General features: G+C 28.2%; 2 protein-coding genes across 2 annotated transcripts; one reads left to right on the top strand and one right to left on the bottom strand.

The window, feature by feature from the left end:
- Positions 1-6,348: 6,348 nt before the first annotated feature.
- Positions 6,349-10,272, bottom strand: LOC135926600 (venom protein 302-like). Its single transcript, XM_065462526.1, has 4 exons — positions 10,084-10,272; positions 8,578-8,698; positions 8,132-8,260; positions 6,349-6,562 (listed from the first exon to the last, which is right to left on the bottom strand). Exons 1-4 carry the CDS (start codon positions 10,137-10,139, stop codon positions 6,434-6,436), a joined length of 435 nt encoding a protein of 144 aa, XP_065318598.1. The 5' UTR covers positions 10,140-10,272; the 3' UTR covers positions 6,349-6,433.
- A 2,923-nt stretch (positions 10,273-13,195) lies between these two features.
- LOC135926059 (venom protein 302-like) lies at positions 13,196-16,134 on the top strand. The gene is made up of 4 exons (XM_065461724.1): positions 13,196-13,352; positions 14,385-14,511; positions 14,640-14,768; positions 15,900-16,134. The coding sequence occupies exons 1-4, from the start codon at positions 13,294-13,296 to the stop codon at positions 16,008-16,010; spliced, it is 426 nt and encodes a 141-aa protein (XP_065317796.1). The 5' UTR covers positions 13,196-13,293; the 3' UTR covers positions 16,011-16,134.
- The last annotated feature ends 382 nt before the right edge of the window (positions 16,135-16,516 follow it).

Here is a 16,516-nt window from a genome sequence, read left to right as displayed (position 1 = left end):
GTAATAATAATAAAATGAATAAAGAAAAAATCTTATTTTTGAGTCATTATTTTTATGTTCCCTGAACCAGAACCCTAGACCCGGTTCCTTTCAAATTTTATTCCCGAACCCGGATTCGAACCCGGACCCGAACCCGGATTCTAACCCGGATTCGAACCCGGACCCGAACCCGGATTCGAACCCGGACCCGAACCCGGATTCGAACCCGGATTTGAACCCGGACCTGGACCCTTTTTTTATGTCGAAGGGTTCACATCCCTGAATTTTTTTATCTCACAAATCTACCAATAATTACCTAAAAAAATATATATAGATTTTTATAAGTTTGATTTGATTATGTCCCTAGAAAATATTTTTCTTACTTCACCAATGCTTGATTATATGTTTTTATATGTGATATTTTATAAGATGATCTTCGGATGATTAGCCATTTTAGCCTGGGTACTAGGGGCGAAAATATATCTAGTAACTTAATTTTTATTCCTCTTGTTTATAGTTTATAAGGATGAATGGAACATACATAAATAATTTTTTTACTCGCAGAATTTGCAGTTTTATGGTCTCAAAAAAAATGTTTTGTCAAAAGACAATTTCTTAACCTAAGCTTTAATCGGCATTAATAATTTGTAAAAGACTGTCTTCAGGACCCTTAATGATCTCTATTACTAGCCAATTTTATTAATAGCTATAAAAAGGTAATTGTTTTATACTGAACAAATAATTTTTTCTTACTGAAATTTATTTTTTGGTTACTAATCAACAGATACTAACCAATTTTGTATTTAATACCTGATAATCTATTATTTAGTGATTAAATATTAATTTTATACCGGTAAAAATAAAAATATACAAAGAATTTTATAATAATATACTAAAAAAGTTGTAATTATTCCTCATTTATAAAAGAAATTAAAAAACAAATTAAATATTTATTGTTTTAAATATTTTTTGAAGAAATTTTAAAAAAAGTTTTTGTAAACATCGTTAAAGTTTATATAAAAGTTTAGACAGTACTGTAAATACATTGCCCTTTAAGTTATTCAGACATTTGTACCAATTGAATTTTGATTTTCTGTCGTAATATAAATAAAAATACAATGAACCAGATTGTAATAATTATCATGGTTTTAGAGTTTCTAGGATTCTCTTAATCGACCTTCGCTCATGCCATCGCTTTCCAACTCTGTTATCTGTTTCCTGATCTCCTTAATTTCTGTATTGCTAGCAATGTTATTCCCAACGATTTCTTTGGGGTAAACTCTGTTCCATCAATCAAAAGTAAAATAGTCACAGAATTGTGGCTCTTAAAACTAATACTAATACGCCTTCCGCGAACCACTAGTGCAAAGAAGGGAATTATATTTACGCACATTCCCGCAAAATTTTGTTTCTTTCCTCACTAGGGGGTTATATAAAGTTTGCAGGAGTTACACATAGATGGCTGAAATTATTGATTGCGTTGATCTTTAAGAACACCCTCTTCCCTTCAAGAGTAGACAGGTTAAGGCTATTTTGGCAAACAAGTACCTCCTAGATGTAATACCATTTGAAAGTAGACACGTACCAAGCTACGCTATAGAAAAAACACATTGACATAGCCCATATCACTTTCCGCTTCGTAACAAAACTCTTGAAACGAGTCGGGTATTTGACTGCCATCATTAGTACGCAGAAAAATATAAAATATAGAAAAAACTAAAAGACATGAGGGTTTTAGTGATGGAATAATGAACGGCTAATGTTCCGTACTTTTGAGTTCCAAAACGTGCTACAACATATAGTATCGCCGTGTATCTTCATGAGCGGTGAATCCTATAGACGTCAGAACAGTTATAAGGCTGAAAATAAAGAACCACTTTAGGATAAAATTATTAATATACCGAGAATTCCCAGAAGGATAATTACTACGTTTGAAACGGATCCTTATGAATTTGTTAACTACGATTGCTAGACTTGTTCCTTATTATTCCTAATACCAGAATGTAACTCATCACCAAATTCACTTCTGTCTTGATGTCGTCTTTGTCAAATAGTATTGTATTATTGAAAAAAAAACGCCACTTGTTTGATGATGTAACATTTACACTTATATTACTGAACAGGTCTAAAAAAAATAAACTTGTCATTGTTGCTTGCTCCATTTATCTCAGACTTTATAAAAACTATTATTAAAAATCGCAATTTATATTTTTTTTATGAAAATTTTTTGGCCAGTTTATCATTATTTATCTTCTTAAAAATTAAGTGTATATTAAGAAATTTTTTTCCATTTAAAGGATGTTATTGGGAAAAAAAAATCCATAATTAATTTGCGACTGACTTTTTGATTAAGTGATTTTAATTTCAAAATTGATAGTAATATTATTATAAGGATAAATGAATAATTTATAATATTTAATTAATTTTTATTTAAATTAGTTCTTTCCAATATTTTGGGTCAAAACACCTTTTTTTGTTTAACCAAGCCAACCCTTCCCCACAAAAAAAAATTAAAATGAGTTATATCAATAATTGAAGATGATAAAAGGTAGTGTTTGTGGTAAAAACTTGGATTTAATCGTTTTTCTTTAAGATTTTATTCAAAATTAATCTTAGCTAAATTTCCAGATTTCACTGAAATTGGCAGAAAGAACTGACCCCCATATTTGCAAAATCTATATGCTTACAAATAAAAGGAAAACCAATGGGGATATAAGTGTTTGTAACTTATTATTTATGCCATTCTTATACCTATATGCTAAAATCACACACATTATTATTATATTTGTCATCATATTCATTATTCTTAGTGTTGGTCGGAACAAATATCCTATCACCCGACCGCCCAAGCCGGATGACAGCTGTGGCATTTTTAAGCACGATAGATTCTCTTTTCGCATGTATGTGCTTCATCAATTATTAAAAAATAAAAACTAGAAAAACAGTCTACTTTTGATGTTTGGACCCTAAAAAGAAATCTTTTCTATGAAAAACCGGAAAGTTTTTAACTCTCTTAGACCTTTCGGATAATCCTATATGCAATCTAATATGTTCTTTTAGCCACCAAGTAATTTTTTTTAAAAAATAATTACAGCTCAGCTGTGAACCGTGACTGAAGATTTAGCCCGAATTCGCCATTTTATTCATTTCCCCATCTTATAGTTCCCAACCATTTTTTTTTTGAATTTAAATATGTTAAGTTTGATTCGTGATCATATGTTTTGCTTTAAATAATTTGATATCGAACGTCTTATTTATCCTCGGTACATATATAAACTCTCCAGTTAACCTTGTAAAATTAGAGAGAAAAAGAGCTCTATACTAAAAATGATATGAGGTAATATATTCGCGTTTTCATTGGATGGATGTATAAAGAGTTCTGAAATACTAAACGAAATAAAGATATTGAACTAGAAAGGTTGAACGAGACAAATCGAATTTTATGTTCACAAAAATTTAGATTTTTATTATCTTATAAGAAATATGACTAGTCGAAATAGAAAAGCTAGTATTATATAGTCGCCACCTCAAGAATTTCGATGATAAGGCACATCTTCCGACATCAATATTCTTACTATATTCAGATAATTTAAATTCGTTTGAAAGTATGCTGAACACCTAAGGGACTTGGTAGACTTATTTCTTTGGGTCTCCAAGTTTGAAAAGGTTTTTAACTCTCTGATAACTTAAAAGAAGATCCTTATTCCGCCATTCCCATTTTATTTCCAAAATGAAAACTCGTCTCAAATATTCTAGGCCTACGAAGCTTTAACATCTCCATTCCTTTCTAAAATTTATAGAGCCAAAAATCTTTTTTCGTATTCTTTAAATAGCCACATGGAAGAATAGAGGAAGGAAAAAGCTTTATCATATTGATATTTTTTTTGCTTCCATTACTTTTTTTATAAGTCGTCGCCGCATCTGCTATATTAGAATATAGAGTGAGGTTTGCCACCAACAAGCAGTGGTGATAAATATCTCCTCCAATTTTAGCAAGTTCTGGGCCAACTCTAAAAAAGGTTAAAACAAATTTATAAGAGAACAATAATTTTAGCCCTCTATCACGGTTTCATACTTATAGGATAGCCCAAGCTTGAAAAGATTACTTTTGCCAAGAGAGGCTCGAAGGATTATTTTCTACTGTTAGAATTTGAGTGCTGGTTTAACGTTTAACTAAACTACAGGCAAGAAATAGTCCAATGTTAACCAAATCTTTTAAATGTTTTGATAGGAATGTGAAATTTTCAAATAGATATATCGTCAGCTTTTAGGATAAATCATTACTTTGAAAGAAATAATAAATTGAGATCATTTTTTTTACAAGGTTCTTTCGTGTTTTTTCGCCGATGAATGAACAAATATTTTTTTTTTAAATTGATTGATTAATATATTTAAAATAAGAAATCATATGTTGACTGGGACTATATGACAGAAATTGTAGGCTATCAAGTCCCTCCCCCCATTAGCAGGGGGCTCCAGCAAAGTTTCTAATCAACACTCAGAGATCTCCCGCAATTTAGAAATCTTCCATAAAAATCTCTACGATTTTAAAATTTTTTTCAGCATTGTTTTTAAAACTTTTTTAATTTTAAATAATAATTTTTGAGACACAAAGTTAGAAAATAATGATAGTTTGCTTATGTATAAAATTAATATTTTTTTTGACAAATAAGGATGTTATCTCATTTATCAGAATCCTACGTTAGAGTCTAACTCCACTACGATAAGGTAGAATATAAAACTTTAAAAAAAAAAACTAAAAAAAAAATTTATTACCAATTATGGGAAAAATATTCTAAAACTATACTGACTTTGTCAAGTATGATAAAGTTAAAAAAAAATGAATAGGAATATAATGGGGGGGGGCAGGCCAAAATGACATTTTCTTTAATCCGGCCCGAAAGCCCCATCCACAAAAAGAAATTTTTTAACCGACTTTCTCCCACAATTTGAAAATTTTGACCGAATTTCTCCCGCAATTCGAAAATTTTGACCTGGCGCAACTCTTAGAGGAACTCTATTTTATTCCTAGCTGCATTTAATGCTTATTCTTTACTTTTCCCTTTCTTCCTTTAGATCCCCCCCCCCCCCTCCAAAAATAATGAAGGCAAATTGCTTCTAACCTACTCAGTCGTTTAGACGCGCTGTACGTAGGCAAATATCTAAGGATGTTGGCTCGTTATCTATGATAAATGAATATAAATATTTTTGTTTTAATTAATAGAGAATTTATACTACTCTTTCTTAGTACCAACATAATTATTTGACCAACCCAAAAAATACGAATTTAGACATCATTTTTTAAAAATAAATTAATTCACATTTTGCAAAATAAAGTATTAAGAATGTCTGAGGAACTAATATATCTTTATTTTTTTAGTCTAGTTTGTTGAGAAACTGAATCAGAGATCTTGATTTAGAAAGAAAATGCCTCAGTAAAAAAAAAGAAAGAAGAGAATGTTTTCAATGCAAAATCTTGATCTAATCTCATTCCCATATGTATAAAGTAAAAAAATTTGTAGTTTTAAAAATCCCCATTTTTTCAGAATTGTTTTCTATATTATGACTCTTTAAACAAAGATCCTCTTAATATTATGATCCCTGAGGATTAGCGAAAATAAATTCTCAGCTATTTACCAATTGGAATTCTTAACTGGGTTATCGATAATTTTTAATAACAGTATAGTAAAATTGTTACTTGTCTAACATTCTAATTGCTTTTAAGAAACGATATTCTGCATGATATATTTAAATAATCATTTTTTACAGTTATTTGTGATAAATCAATAAATATATTCACTAATGTTCGAGGTCCATATAGCATTCATCATGTAATAATTTAACTCTAAGCTTAAAAATATTTTTTAGTCCTCTCTGAATCTGACTTAAGGTCAGACATACCTAGACTGACGATTCTTTCATTAAATGCATCTTTAAGCGTCGTTAAAAGCAAATCAGCTGGACCCGCCATTTTGGTAACACATATTAGGAATTATTCTCATGACTATTAAATCGATAACTTGCTTCCTTTATTATCTCCATGATCCCGTAATTCTTTAATAAAGTTTGCATCATATATAGGAATAAATTAGATGATGAGGGTAACCAAGATGGCATCTCCAGCTGATTTTGCATCGATGTACACTTTTAATGAATGAATATCGTCAGTCTAGGTATTATATATGTCATTGGGGTCAGACTCACCACCATTACATAATTTACTGTAGTTCCGACATAAGCCTTCAAATACCCTTATCAATTAGACACTTTCAGAAGATCGTCAGAAGGGATAAAGGTCCCAAATTTATAAAAATAAAATAAAAATGGAAAAATTTTGGCATAAACAATTTTGCTATTTCTTTATTTTGCTGTCATTAATATTTTGTTAATAAATTAAAATGGTAGTCATAAAATAAAACCGTTTTTTATACAAACCAAAAAAAAAGAGAAAGATTTATACGCGTTTTTTCGCAAATTTTAAAGAAACACATTTTCCGATATTTCCGGGGGATATTTGTTTGCACATTAGTCCGTATCTGCAACTTCCTTGCTGCCAGGCATCACCGCAAGGATCATTGATTTTCTATCCATTTATAACGTTATATATAAATATATATATTCCTTAAAAAAAAAGGTGTCCGTGCCTCTTTCATTGTAAAAAATAAAGCGGAAATTAGTAAGTTAGTTCCCAAGAATTGCAAGGATCCGGAAAGAGAAATTTCAAATAAGGTGCAATCAATGGGTGAGGAGTTCTGGGAGTGTGCCAAGGTTATTGATTGTTCTTTAAGACTGCCCTAGAGATTCGGGTGGGGTAACATGACTGTTTGGTTTATTTGAATAATCGGATGAGAGATGAAGGATGTGCCAAGAAATATATAGTAAGTTTTTGATAAGAAAAAAGAAGTGATGAGGCAGTTACTTCAAAAAAGATCTAACTATCACATCCTCGCTTATCGGTTTATCCTAGAAGAATTAAATTCCTGTCTGTTGGTGGAAGCCAAAAAAAATATTTGTCTTGAAGTGGTAAGGATTATTTGCAGGAGACAGAGCTTCAAACTTCAATTTTTAAGAGACATACCCCGATAACCATTGTTTTAAAAATATTTCTGACCTTCTTAACAATCCTCAAATTTTTACTAATTTGATAATTCGTCTCTAAATAACTAAGCAGAAATCTATGAAAGACGAATGCTAATTCATTAGCAATTATGCACAAAAAGAATAGAAATTCATTGCTGACCAAATTTATAGTTCTAGAGTTCATGGTAATATTTCAAGATTTATCATTGTTACATTGTTTAGAATAATTTGCGAGGAAAATCGAGAAAATGCTTAAAAGAGAGAACTGTTTCTAGTTAAATTATTACTAACACATAGAAGACTCAAATGAGCGCAATACGAATCTCCAGAAGCTTAGGATTCATTAAATAGGTTTTTCATCAATTTTATATTCAGGAAACACTTTTTTAGTATTTAACCAATAAACATTTCATTTTATACTTCTTTAATCAAAATCAACATAAAATCAGAGAAACTGCCGACCAGGCCCGGCTGATATTTTTTTAGGCCCAGCCAGGCCCGGAATTTTTTTAAAAAATATATCACTTATTTTTAATTTTTATAACTAATGTTTAATTTCGGCGGTTTTTATAAGTATACGGCACCAGACCTCTTTAAGAAGGGAAAAATTATGAAGCTTCCTCTTATACAAAGGCAGATGTGCTGATTCAATATTCTGGAGATTTAAGCATAAAATAGCACACCAGAGGCTTATAAAGAGTTCAATCCATTTTAATTCGGATCATTCAGTCAAACAACTGTTTCTCTATAAGAAGGTGGGATCAAAATAAATTTTAAAAAATGTCGTGGATGTCCTATTCTTGGTAATATTAATATATGGTCCGGAGTACCCCTTCCTACAGGACTGGGAATAAGGGTGGGGAGGATTCAAGAATTCATCACGTCTTATGGTATAAAAATGTTTTTAAGTTTTTGTTTTGTTTTGTTTTGTTTTAAAATATAAATGAAGGAAAAATCCCTATAATTTCCCCTTTAAAGGCTTATCCAAAAATTAAATACCTTCATTGCTCTCTCCTCAGAAATTTGAAGGTAGTCTTTTTTAGCTTAATTATACATCTTATTAAATTATTACCCTCGGAAACCCGGCTACGCATACGCCATCCGATTGGATAGGCTCTTGATAACTTTTGAATTGGCATATTAACCCCTTCGAACATCTTCCGCTTGTAAAAGACGGTCCGCCACATACTTCCCCTTTAACCTATTCGAAAAAAACCGATATTTTTTCATTAAGGCCATGGCCTAAATATCAAAAATCAAATTCGTAAACTTCAAAAACTTTTACTATAATATAAAAATGGAAAACATGTCCTAATGTTTCTATAAAATGTTATTTATTATATTTTTTTATATTACGAATATTTAAACCAGATTTAGGACACAACGTCAATAAAAAATTTAATTCGAACACTTTAAAAAAAACTTTAAATCGAAAAACAGGTGATAAGCTTTTTTTCAAATGGGAAATTAAAAATGCGACAAAACCTATATCAAAAATAAATAATTTTTTTTGTTGACTTTTGCGCATGCGGGACAACAACCGCAGGCATCTTTGATGACGTCACCTTTGCAAGGGGGAATGGCAGGACATTCAGTGGGATTTCTTTGGCATGGACAGCTGAACGTCTCTACTCCAATTCTTCATTTTTTTTAACATAAAAAATTGAGAACCAATTTTAATATATTAAATATATATTCCCGGAAGTTTTGTTAAATTAAAAAATCGATATTTTATATCATTAACTTCCGTAATTTTTTATAGGAAAGAAAGAAGGAAGGTAGGAAGGAAAGAAAGAAGGAAGGTAGGAAGAAAAGAAAGAAAGAAAGAAAGAAAGAAAGAAAGAAAGAAAGAAAGAAAGAAAGAAAGAAAGAAAGAAAGAAAGAAAGAAAGAAAGAAAGAAAGAAAGAAAGAAAGAAAGAAAGAAAGAAAGAAAGAAAGAAAGAAAGAAAGAAAGAAAGAAAGAAAGAAAGAAAGAAAGAAAGAAAGAAAGAAAGAAAGAAAGAAAGAAAGAAAGAAAGAAAGAAAGAAAGAAAGAAAGAAAGAAAGAAAGAAAGAAAGAAAGAAAGAAAGAAAGAAAGAAAGAAAGAAAAAGAAAGAAAGAAAAAAGAAAGAAAGAAAGAAAGAAAAAAAGAAAGAAAGAAAGAAAGATGTTAATTTTTTTTAAAGATCATTTTTAGTTATTTTAATTATCTGATTAGCAAGAACAAAAATATTTTAGATAGCTTAAATTAAAATGATCATCAAATGCTTTAAATGGAAATGTAGTTGAAACAATTTTTTATTGAGCAATGTAGAACAGAGACCTGCAGGCCCGGCCTAAGCCCGGCCCGGCCTGAAAATTTTTTCTAAAAAGTTATCCTGGCCGGGCCGTATATTTTAAAACCAAATATTTGAAATCGCCATTTTTGACCGTAAAAATCAAAAATAAAATATATTTTAAAAAAATCCGGGCCGGGCTCGAATTTTTTTTAAAAAACCGGGCCGGGTATGGCCGGGTTGGACCGTACAAATGGTACGTACCTCTGCAGGTCTATGATCTAGAGAATTGTTTTTTTTTAAGATATTAAATTGGTAACTTAAAAAATGATATGATTGATAAATATTTCCAAAATAATTTGTGGGGATATCTTGCAAACTTGAAAAATACTAAAAAAAATATAAATCATTCCTCTAAAAATAACCGAAAATTTCATCAATATCCTATCATTAAAATATATTTTCTGATTCAAAACTCGTCCGTCATAAAATAAATTGGAAATTACATTTAACAGTGATTAAGTTTAAATTGGGATTGTTACCAGAGAATGCAACTCTATAACTATCATATCAACATATGATAATTAATCTAGGATGACACCTTATATCATCTAGAAATGCCACCTTAACATGCTATTTATTCTTTTAAAAATGAATTTCCTTTATCAGGAATAATATTGAGTAAATCTAACAAATATATATATTAACTATATATATATAATACAGTACACTATAAAATTTTTTTTTTACTAAATTCTTAGACTTACATGTTAAAGAAACCCAAGAATATGCCTGAATATATCAAAGATTTGCAGAAAAACATTTTTCTTTTTTTCTCTTTATAAATTAATTTTATATATTTCTTGTATTATCAAATTATAAACTTTTAATATAACAAAATAAAATAATAAAATGTACAATGCTAAATTGTAACAACCTTGTTTTTAGTAACTTTATTTTTAAATATAAAATTAGGTATCAATTCAAAAATTAATAAATTGATACGAAAAAAAAAATAAATCTATTAACTATGTTTGCCAACTTAAAACGTTAAGTTTTCTTTTGTTTATATTTCAATTTTCAATTTAAATTTTCATTGGTTTCAAAAACAAAAATTTAAATTTGTTTCAAATCTTAAATTTAACTATTAACCGGTTTAATTATTATTTTTTAATAATGAATTGTTTTAAACGATTATCCATTTTAGATATTTTTGAATTAAGCTATTTACCGGTCCAGCTATACCCAGATTTAGCGCATAGAAATGTGATTGATATTAAATTTGATAGAAGAAGGGGAAATATTTAAATCACGTGTCCGTACTCGTATTTATTTATGCGTTATATAAGCCTAAGTTACACATGCTTTGATTAGTGAGAATAGTATTAAAACCCGGAAAAAACAGATGACGCCGATATCTTATAATAGAATTATTTATATTATTTTAAAGAACCTCACAAAAAAATTAAATTCGATTTAAACCTTTATAAATCTCTCTAAGAAATGATGAAACGTTTTTATATAAAAAAAAAGTAAAAATTTCTTTAATTTAAACAATTTTATATCGTGGTTGATAGATTAGATATCTAGAAAAATCTTGATTTATGAACAATATCAGAAAATTCGTAGGCATTTTTAAAATTATAAAATATGATAGGTTGGTTTTATTATTAATATAATATTATCAATTCAAATTTTTTTATATGTATCTCTAAACAACTAATTTAAAATGGTGGTTGATATGAAAACTCAATTTCTATTTACGTGGCCCAAAAAGGTTTTTATAAAATATTTATAAAATATATATTCAAATTTAACTCTTCTATTCACAAATAGATAAATATATATATATATATATAAGTTAATAAATACAACGAGATAATATTATTCAAATATTTTTTTAAAAACTATGTTTAGAACATTGATATATACAGGAATTCTGTTGTGTCTCTTTGACACGTAAGTAACAGTTAAATATAGATTAAAAGAATATTTTAACAAATTTTTAGCATTTTTATAATTTAATATTTTAGTAATAATTTAACGAGGTGCAAGCCTTATAAGATACATTCGGATTCTATATATAGTGTATATATCAAGAAACATTCAAAAATAAATTCACAATATCCTATCTTAAATATATTTTGTTTTAATCAATTTATAAACATTCTATTAAAATTTGCCCACTAATATGTTATCTAGGATATTAAATTTTTTTAAAAAAAATAAATTTAATATAATTTTTTATAATTATAAGAGAAAGATAATAAAATATGTAGCATATTTTTAAAAAAACTATTCGTTTGAAACCCATTACAAAAAAAAAAAGGTTAATAAAAATTTTTGATTTAAATTTTAACTGTCAAACACAATGACATGTATAATTCCTTGACTGACGGTTCATTCATTAAAATGCATTTTTTAGCGTCGTTAAAAGCAAATCAGCTGGACTCGCCATTTTGTTAACACATGTTAGGAATTATTCTCATGTTAAAAACTACTATTAAATTGATAACTTGCTTCCATTATTATCTCGATGATCCGGTAATTCTTTAAATAAAGTTTGCATCGGATATAGGAATAAATTAGACTCTCGTTTAAAATTTTAATAATGATTAGTGAAACCAAGATGGCGTTTCCAGCTGATTTGCATTGATGTACACTTTTAATAATGATTCGTCAGTCTAGGTATTGGTCAAACATTAAGGATTTCTCCGAGTATTTAGAGGGAAAATGGATTCAAATGAAATTGTAGTAATCACTATTATATCATTAGATTTTTACAGATTTTAACGAAGTGATCATTTAGGAATGCTCTTATTCCTTTAAAGTTTTAAAAGAAATTTGATTGGATAAGAAGTACTCAATTATACTACATTATTCTTGATTGGGTAGGATAAGCTAGAAATTAATCTCATATCCAAAATATGGAACTCTTTTTATAAACGAAAATATTTGATAAGGGAATAAAAATCTGATCAAACTATATATATTTTTTTCGAATTGTGAGATTGCCATGGCGGCATTGATAATTAATTTTAAATGTGTGGATCTGGGTCTGGGCCGGCTATTCCCCGAGGGTGGGCAGATTCGCTTAAATATTTTAAAACAAGCTTGGGGCGGGTTGTTAAAATAAATTAGTTAGCTTAAATTTTCTTATTTTTTCGGCACTAATCATGATTTGGATCTTGCTTAGGGTTAGGAAAATTGAGTCTTTTAAACAGCCGCCCTAATCTATATATATTTTGGACCCCACCAAAAGTCTCAGGTTTTGCATTCATATCGCTTCCTCCTAATTTTTACATTCATATAATAGAATTTTTTAGTTATTACGCGTAATATAGATATAGATACTAATAATTTTATAAAATTAATTTTAAACATGAGCTTCTCTTCTCTTCTCTTCTCTTCTCTTCTCTTCCTTCTCTTCTCTTATCCATATGACTCTTAAAACTTTATTATAAATTCCTAAATTGCGATGCATAAAAAATATTTTCATTTTGATCTCAAGAACACATTTTTTTTAATTTCCACATAATTTAAAATAAACATAATTTTTAAAAATTATTGATACAAGTTTACAAATAGAATTTTATTCTAACAAAAAAATTTGAAGGTCAAAACGGTTTACAAGAAATTAAATAAAGTGAAGCTCAATGCACCGACTTAACCATCCCGGTCTTTTCTATTTTGCGGATTAGTATAATTTTAAACATCTCAATCCTACTTGAAAACTTCCCCTTCCCTCATAAACAACATTTATTGTAATTGCAAGATGACAACATTTGTTCTCAAACTGGGAATATCTATAGCCATTGTCATTTTTCGTAATTTTAACAGAAAGGAACAAAATTTTCAAAACATTTATTATACTAACAATGGTTAGAAACGTCCTCGAAATTATTTTAAAAATTTTATTTCAATTTATTTCTATTTACATTTTTTTTTTTTTTAAAAAAAATATTTTATCTTAAAATATGCAATTCGCTGCAAAATTGTGTTTAGGAATTGTATTAGTTTTATTCAATTCTAATAAGTAAGTTTGATAAAATAGATATAAATTTTCCTCTATATTATTTTTAAAGAATTTTCATCTAAGTTTTTTTGTAAAATTTGTTTAATGAATTAAATGGGGAACCAATTATCAAGTGAAAACTTTCTAATATTTTCATCCACTTGTGACATAATAACTAAAACCATAATTTTCACATCTATGCGAAAAATAATTAAATTTGAAAATTAGATATATTATATAGAATAAATATAAAAAATCTCCCATGAAAATTTATACAAAAATGTCATCGAACAAATTGAAGTTCATTTCTCACATGGAATTAGGCCTCTAACCCATATCCTATATACCCTAACCCTTTGTTGGTTTAATATAAAAAATTTATCACTTTGGTCGATTATCTTCCATATGTAAGGAAAACTCTTTTGATCAAAAGCTTCAAAGAACGCCGGAAGGTAATAGGATAAAGTCCCTATAAAATAATCATTTAGTTCTTCTCTCCGTTCCAACATCTATTTTAAATTTTCTTTTTTTCTCTCTCTCGAAAACTATAAACGTTAAGCAAGATTTCAAAAAATAAATTCATATTCAATATTTTAAATTTTAATTACGACAATCATATATTATTCTTTGGGAATAAAAAATATGTGTAATTACAATTATTTATATTTTAAAAAATAAAATTAACCTCATTATTCTCAGATCTTTCCAGGGATCTTCTTGTTAGAATTGAAGAAATTCCTTCTTTATGATCAGGGTTATCGAAAGATTTTAAAAGATTTTATCCAAATTTAATATTTAATGAAGGCCTCATATTAATAGAACGGAGAAAAAAGGCTTGGCCCTCTCTTGACTAAATTTCAAGGCTTATGTAATACTTTTTTGGCTAAAATATTTATTCATTTGTGAATAATCTGTTAGAAACCCGCTCCGATACTATCTAATAAACCTGAAAAGGGTCAAATTGTTAAGAACTTCCGTACTTATAAACTTAATCGAATTGGGAAATTTTATTTTATAACATAATTTTAAAAACAAAAATATCAAATATAAAAGATTTGTGAATGCTGATGATTCCTGTGCTTGTGCCACACGTACTCCTCCGTGTTCAACGGCTCCGCCCTCGGATTGCAAAGGCGACCTAACTTTGGACCAATGTGGATGCTGCTACGTTTGCGCCAAAGTATCTTGAAATCAAATAAACAGCATTTAATTCCTTGAACATGTCTAGAATGTAGAAATATAAAGAAAATATTTTGGATGATTATGTTTATATATGATTGTACTTATTCAATCGTTAAATATCCTTAGGTGAAAGGCGAAGTGTGTTGGGGACCATATCTAGCAATGAACAAATGTTCCAGCGGATTAATATGTATACTAGATAACTACAAGGACGAATTTTTAGCAAAAGGGATCTGTACAACGGAATACGCAAGAGTTATTTTTTTTCTATTGTTTTTAACTGCACCAACAATATCATATTTGTAAAGGAAAGCCCGAATTTAAGTGAAACAAGAATTTAAAAAACAAATTGAATATATTCTTACATATATTTGCCTTGATCATTTTTACCCTACAAGAAACAGCATTGTTGGGATAGTTCTTAACATCGCTATAATTTTATTTTCCCTTTTATAAGATACTAAATTAATCATAGAATATTTAACTTTTAAAAGCGATTTTTATTTAAAAAATATTTTTAATGTACAATATTTAATAAAAAATAACAGAAATATTATGTATATATCAGAGATCTTTATTTTTTTAAATATACCCTAGAATACTCGTGATGATCCGAATTCCGAATATCAATAATTTTCGGATCCGACACGTAAATATAATATTCGAACCGGGTCGGTTAGAATATCCGGGTTAGGTTAAGCTTCCTTTGCAGATTCTGATATATATATATACATATACATACTGACTAAAATATTTTTTAAGAAAGAGTCGCTGAATTTATGCGACAAAAAAAAAGGTAATATAATTTAAAAAAACTTATTAAATAACATCTACTAATAATGAATGGTATATAATTATAGGGGGGGGGGGGTGAGAGTGTCAGGAAATTAGATAGGCAGATTTCTAAAGAGATTCTCTGTCTTAGATAGAATCCACAAAGTTATTTCTTTAAAAAACTTTTAATCAATTGAAAACTTAGCCATGATTTCTAAGACAATGATAACTTATGCCATAAAATTTTTATTTATAAGGTCAAATATTTATCCTTTTTTTTACGTGGGACAGGATATCATCATTAGGGTGGAGAAATAAAAAGAAAATATTTGTTCCAAAACATTAATATGTTAGCTAAAAGATGATAAAATAAATATATGGCCACAAGATTATTTTCCTTATTCTAATATTGTATTATAACTGAATCTCGCCTTTAGCTTGAAAACTTTTATGTTCATGAACTCCTGGTCAAAAATAAGTGATTTTTGCCGTATTTCTGATCCAAACACTCAAAACTTTTAAAGATTAAAAAATTTTGGCACCAATCTAAGTTTATTTCAAAAAAAAAATTAATAGCTATTATATATATAAAAAATAAATAATTCTTATTAGGTGGAAGGAGAAGCTTGCGGCGTAAGTCATATGCAAGGGAATTGCAAAAAGGGATTGAAATGTGAACATCCTCATCCGTCGATGATGGGAAAATGCGTCAAAGATTCATAGATAATAAATGTGTTATTCCAAAAATAAATTTTAAATAAATAATCTTGAAATTTTAGTGTTTAATATTAATTAATGTATGTATATATATATATACAAGCTTTCAATAAATATTGCATAAAAACTATTCCATCATTCTTATACAGTTTTCATTAATCTGTAGAATGTGTGATCGCATTTTTAATCTTTGGTTTAAAATAATTTTAACTAGAAAGGTTTACTGTAATGGTAACATTAACAATTATTAAATGTAATATATTCTAAAATTGCAAACATGTTTTTTTAATAAATAGATTTTAAAAAAATACACCATTAATTTGGGGATAATTTATCAATTTTATGATTATGGATAGAGTTTTTGATTAAAGATCACCATTCAATCACAGTAGGAATTTCTTATTGCCCAAATCAAAACCATCTGAAACTTTAATTTTTCTACTATGAAATCAAAATTCACTAAAATTATTAATTTCTTTATAAAATTGTATTCTTGTTTCATTTCCCAATAT

The sequence above is a fragment of the Gordionus sp. m RMFG-2023 genome, chromosome 3 (genome assembly GCF_954871325.1).
Source record: "Gordionus sp. m RMFG-2023 chromosome 3, tfGorSpeb1-WG-v2, whole genome shotgun sequence".
In the NCBI taxonomy this organism is placed as follows: Eukaryota; Metazoa; Nematomorpha; class Gordioida; order Chordodea; family Parachordodidae; genus Gordionus; species Gordionus sp. m RMFG-2023.
The sequence above is the reverse complement of the archived record's forward strand: the minus strand, read 5'-3'. Positions and strand labels throughout refer to the sequence as shown.

What these genes read in the sequence shown, in the direction of transcription:
- LOC135926600 (XM_065462526.1), bottom strand. Translation starts at nt 10,139, where the DNA reads ATGTTTTTCTGCAAATCTTTGATATATTCAGGCATATTCTTGGGTTTC. An exon ending in TTCTTGGGTTTCTTTAACAT is followed by an intron (nt 8,699 to 10,083) that starts GTAAGTCTAAGA and finishes AAAAAAATGAAG; the next exon opens with AATTGGAGTAGAGACGTTCA. An exon ending in GCGTAGCCGGGTTTCCGAGG is followed by an intron (nt 6,563 to 8,131) that starts GTAATAATTTAA and finishes ATAAATGGATAG; the next exon opens with AAAATCAATGATCCTTGCGG.
- LOC135926059 (XM_065461724.1), top strand. Translation starts at nt 13,294, where the DNA reads ATGCAATTCGCTGCAAAATTGTGTTTAGGAATTGTATTAGTTTTATTC. An exon ending in GTTTTATTCAATTCTAATAA is followed by an intron (nt 13,353 to 14,384) that starts GTAAGTTTGATA and finishes CAAATATAAAAG; the next exon opens with ATTTGTGAATGCTGATGATT. An exon ending in GCTGCTACGTTTGCGCCAAA is followed by an intron (nt 14,512 to 14,639) that starts GTATCTTGAAAT and finishes AAATATCCTTAG; the next exon opens with GTGAAAGGCGAAGTGTGTTG.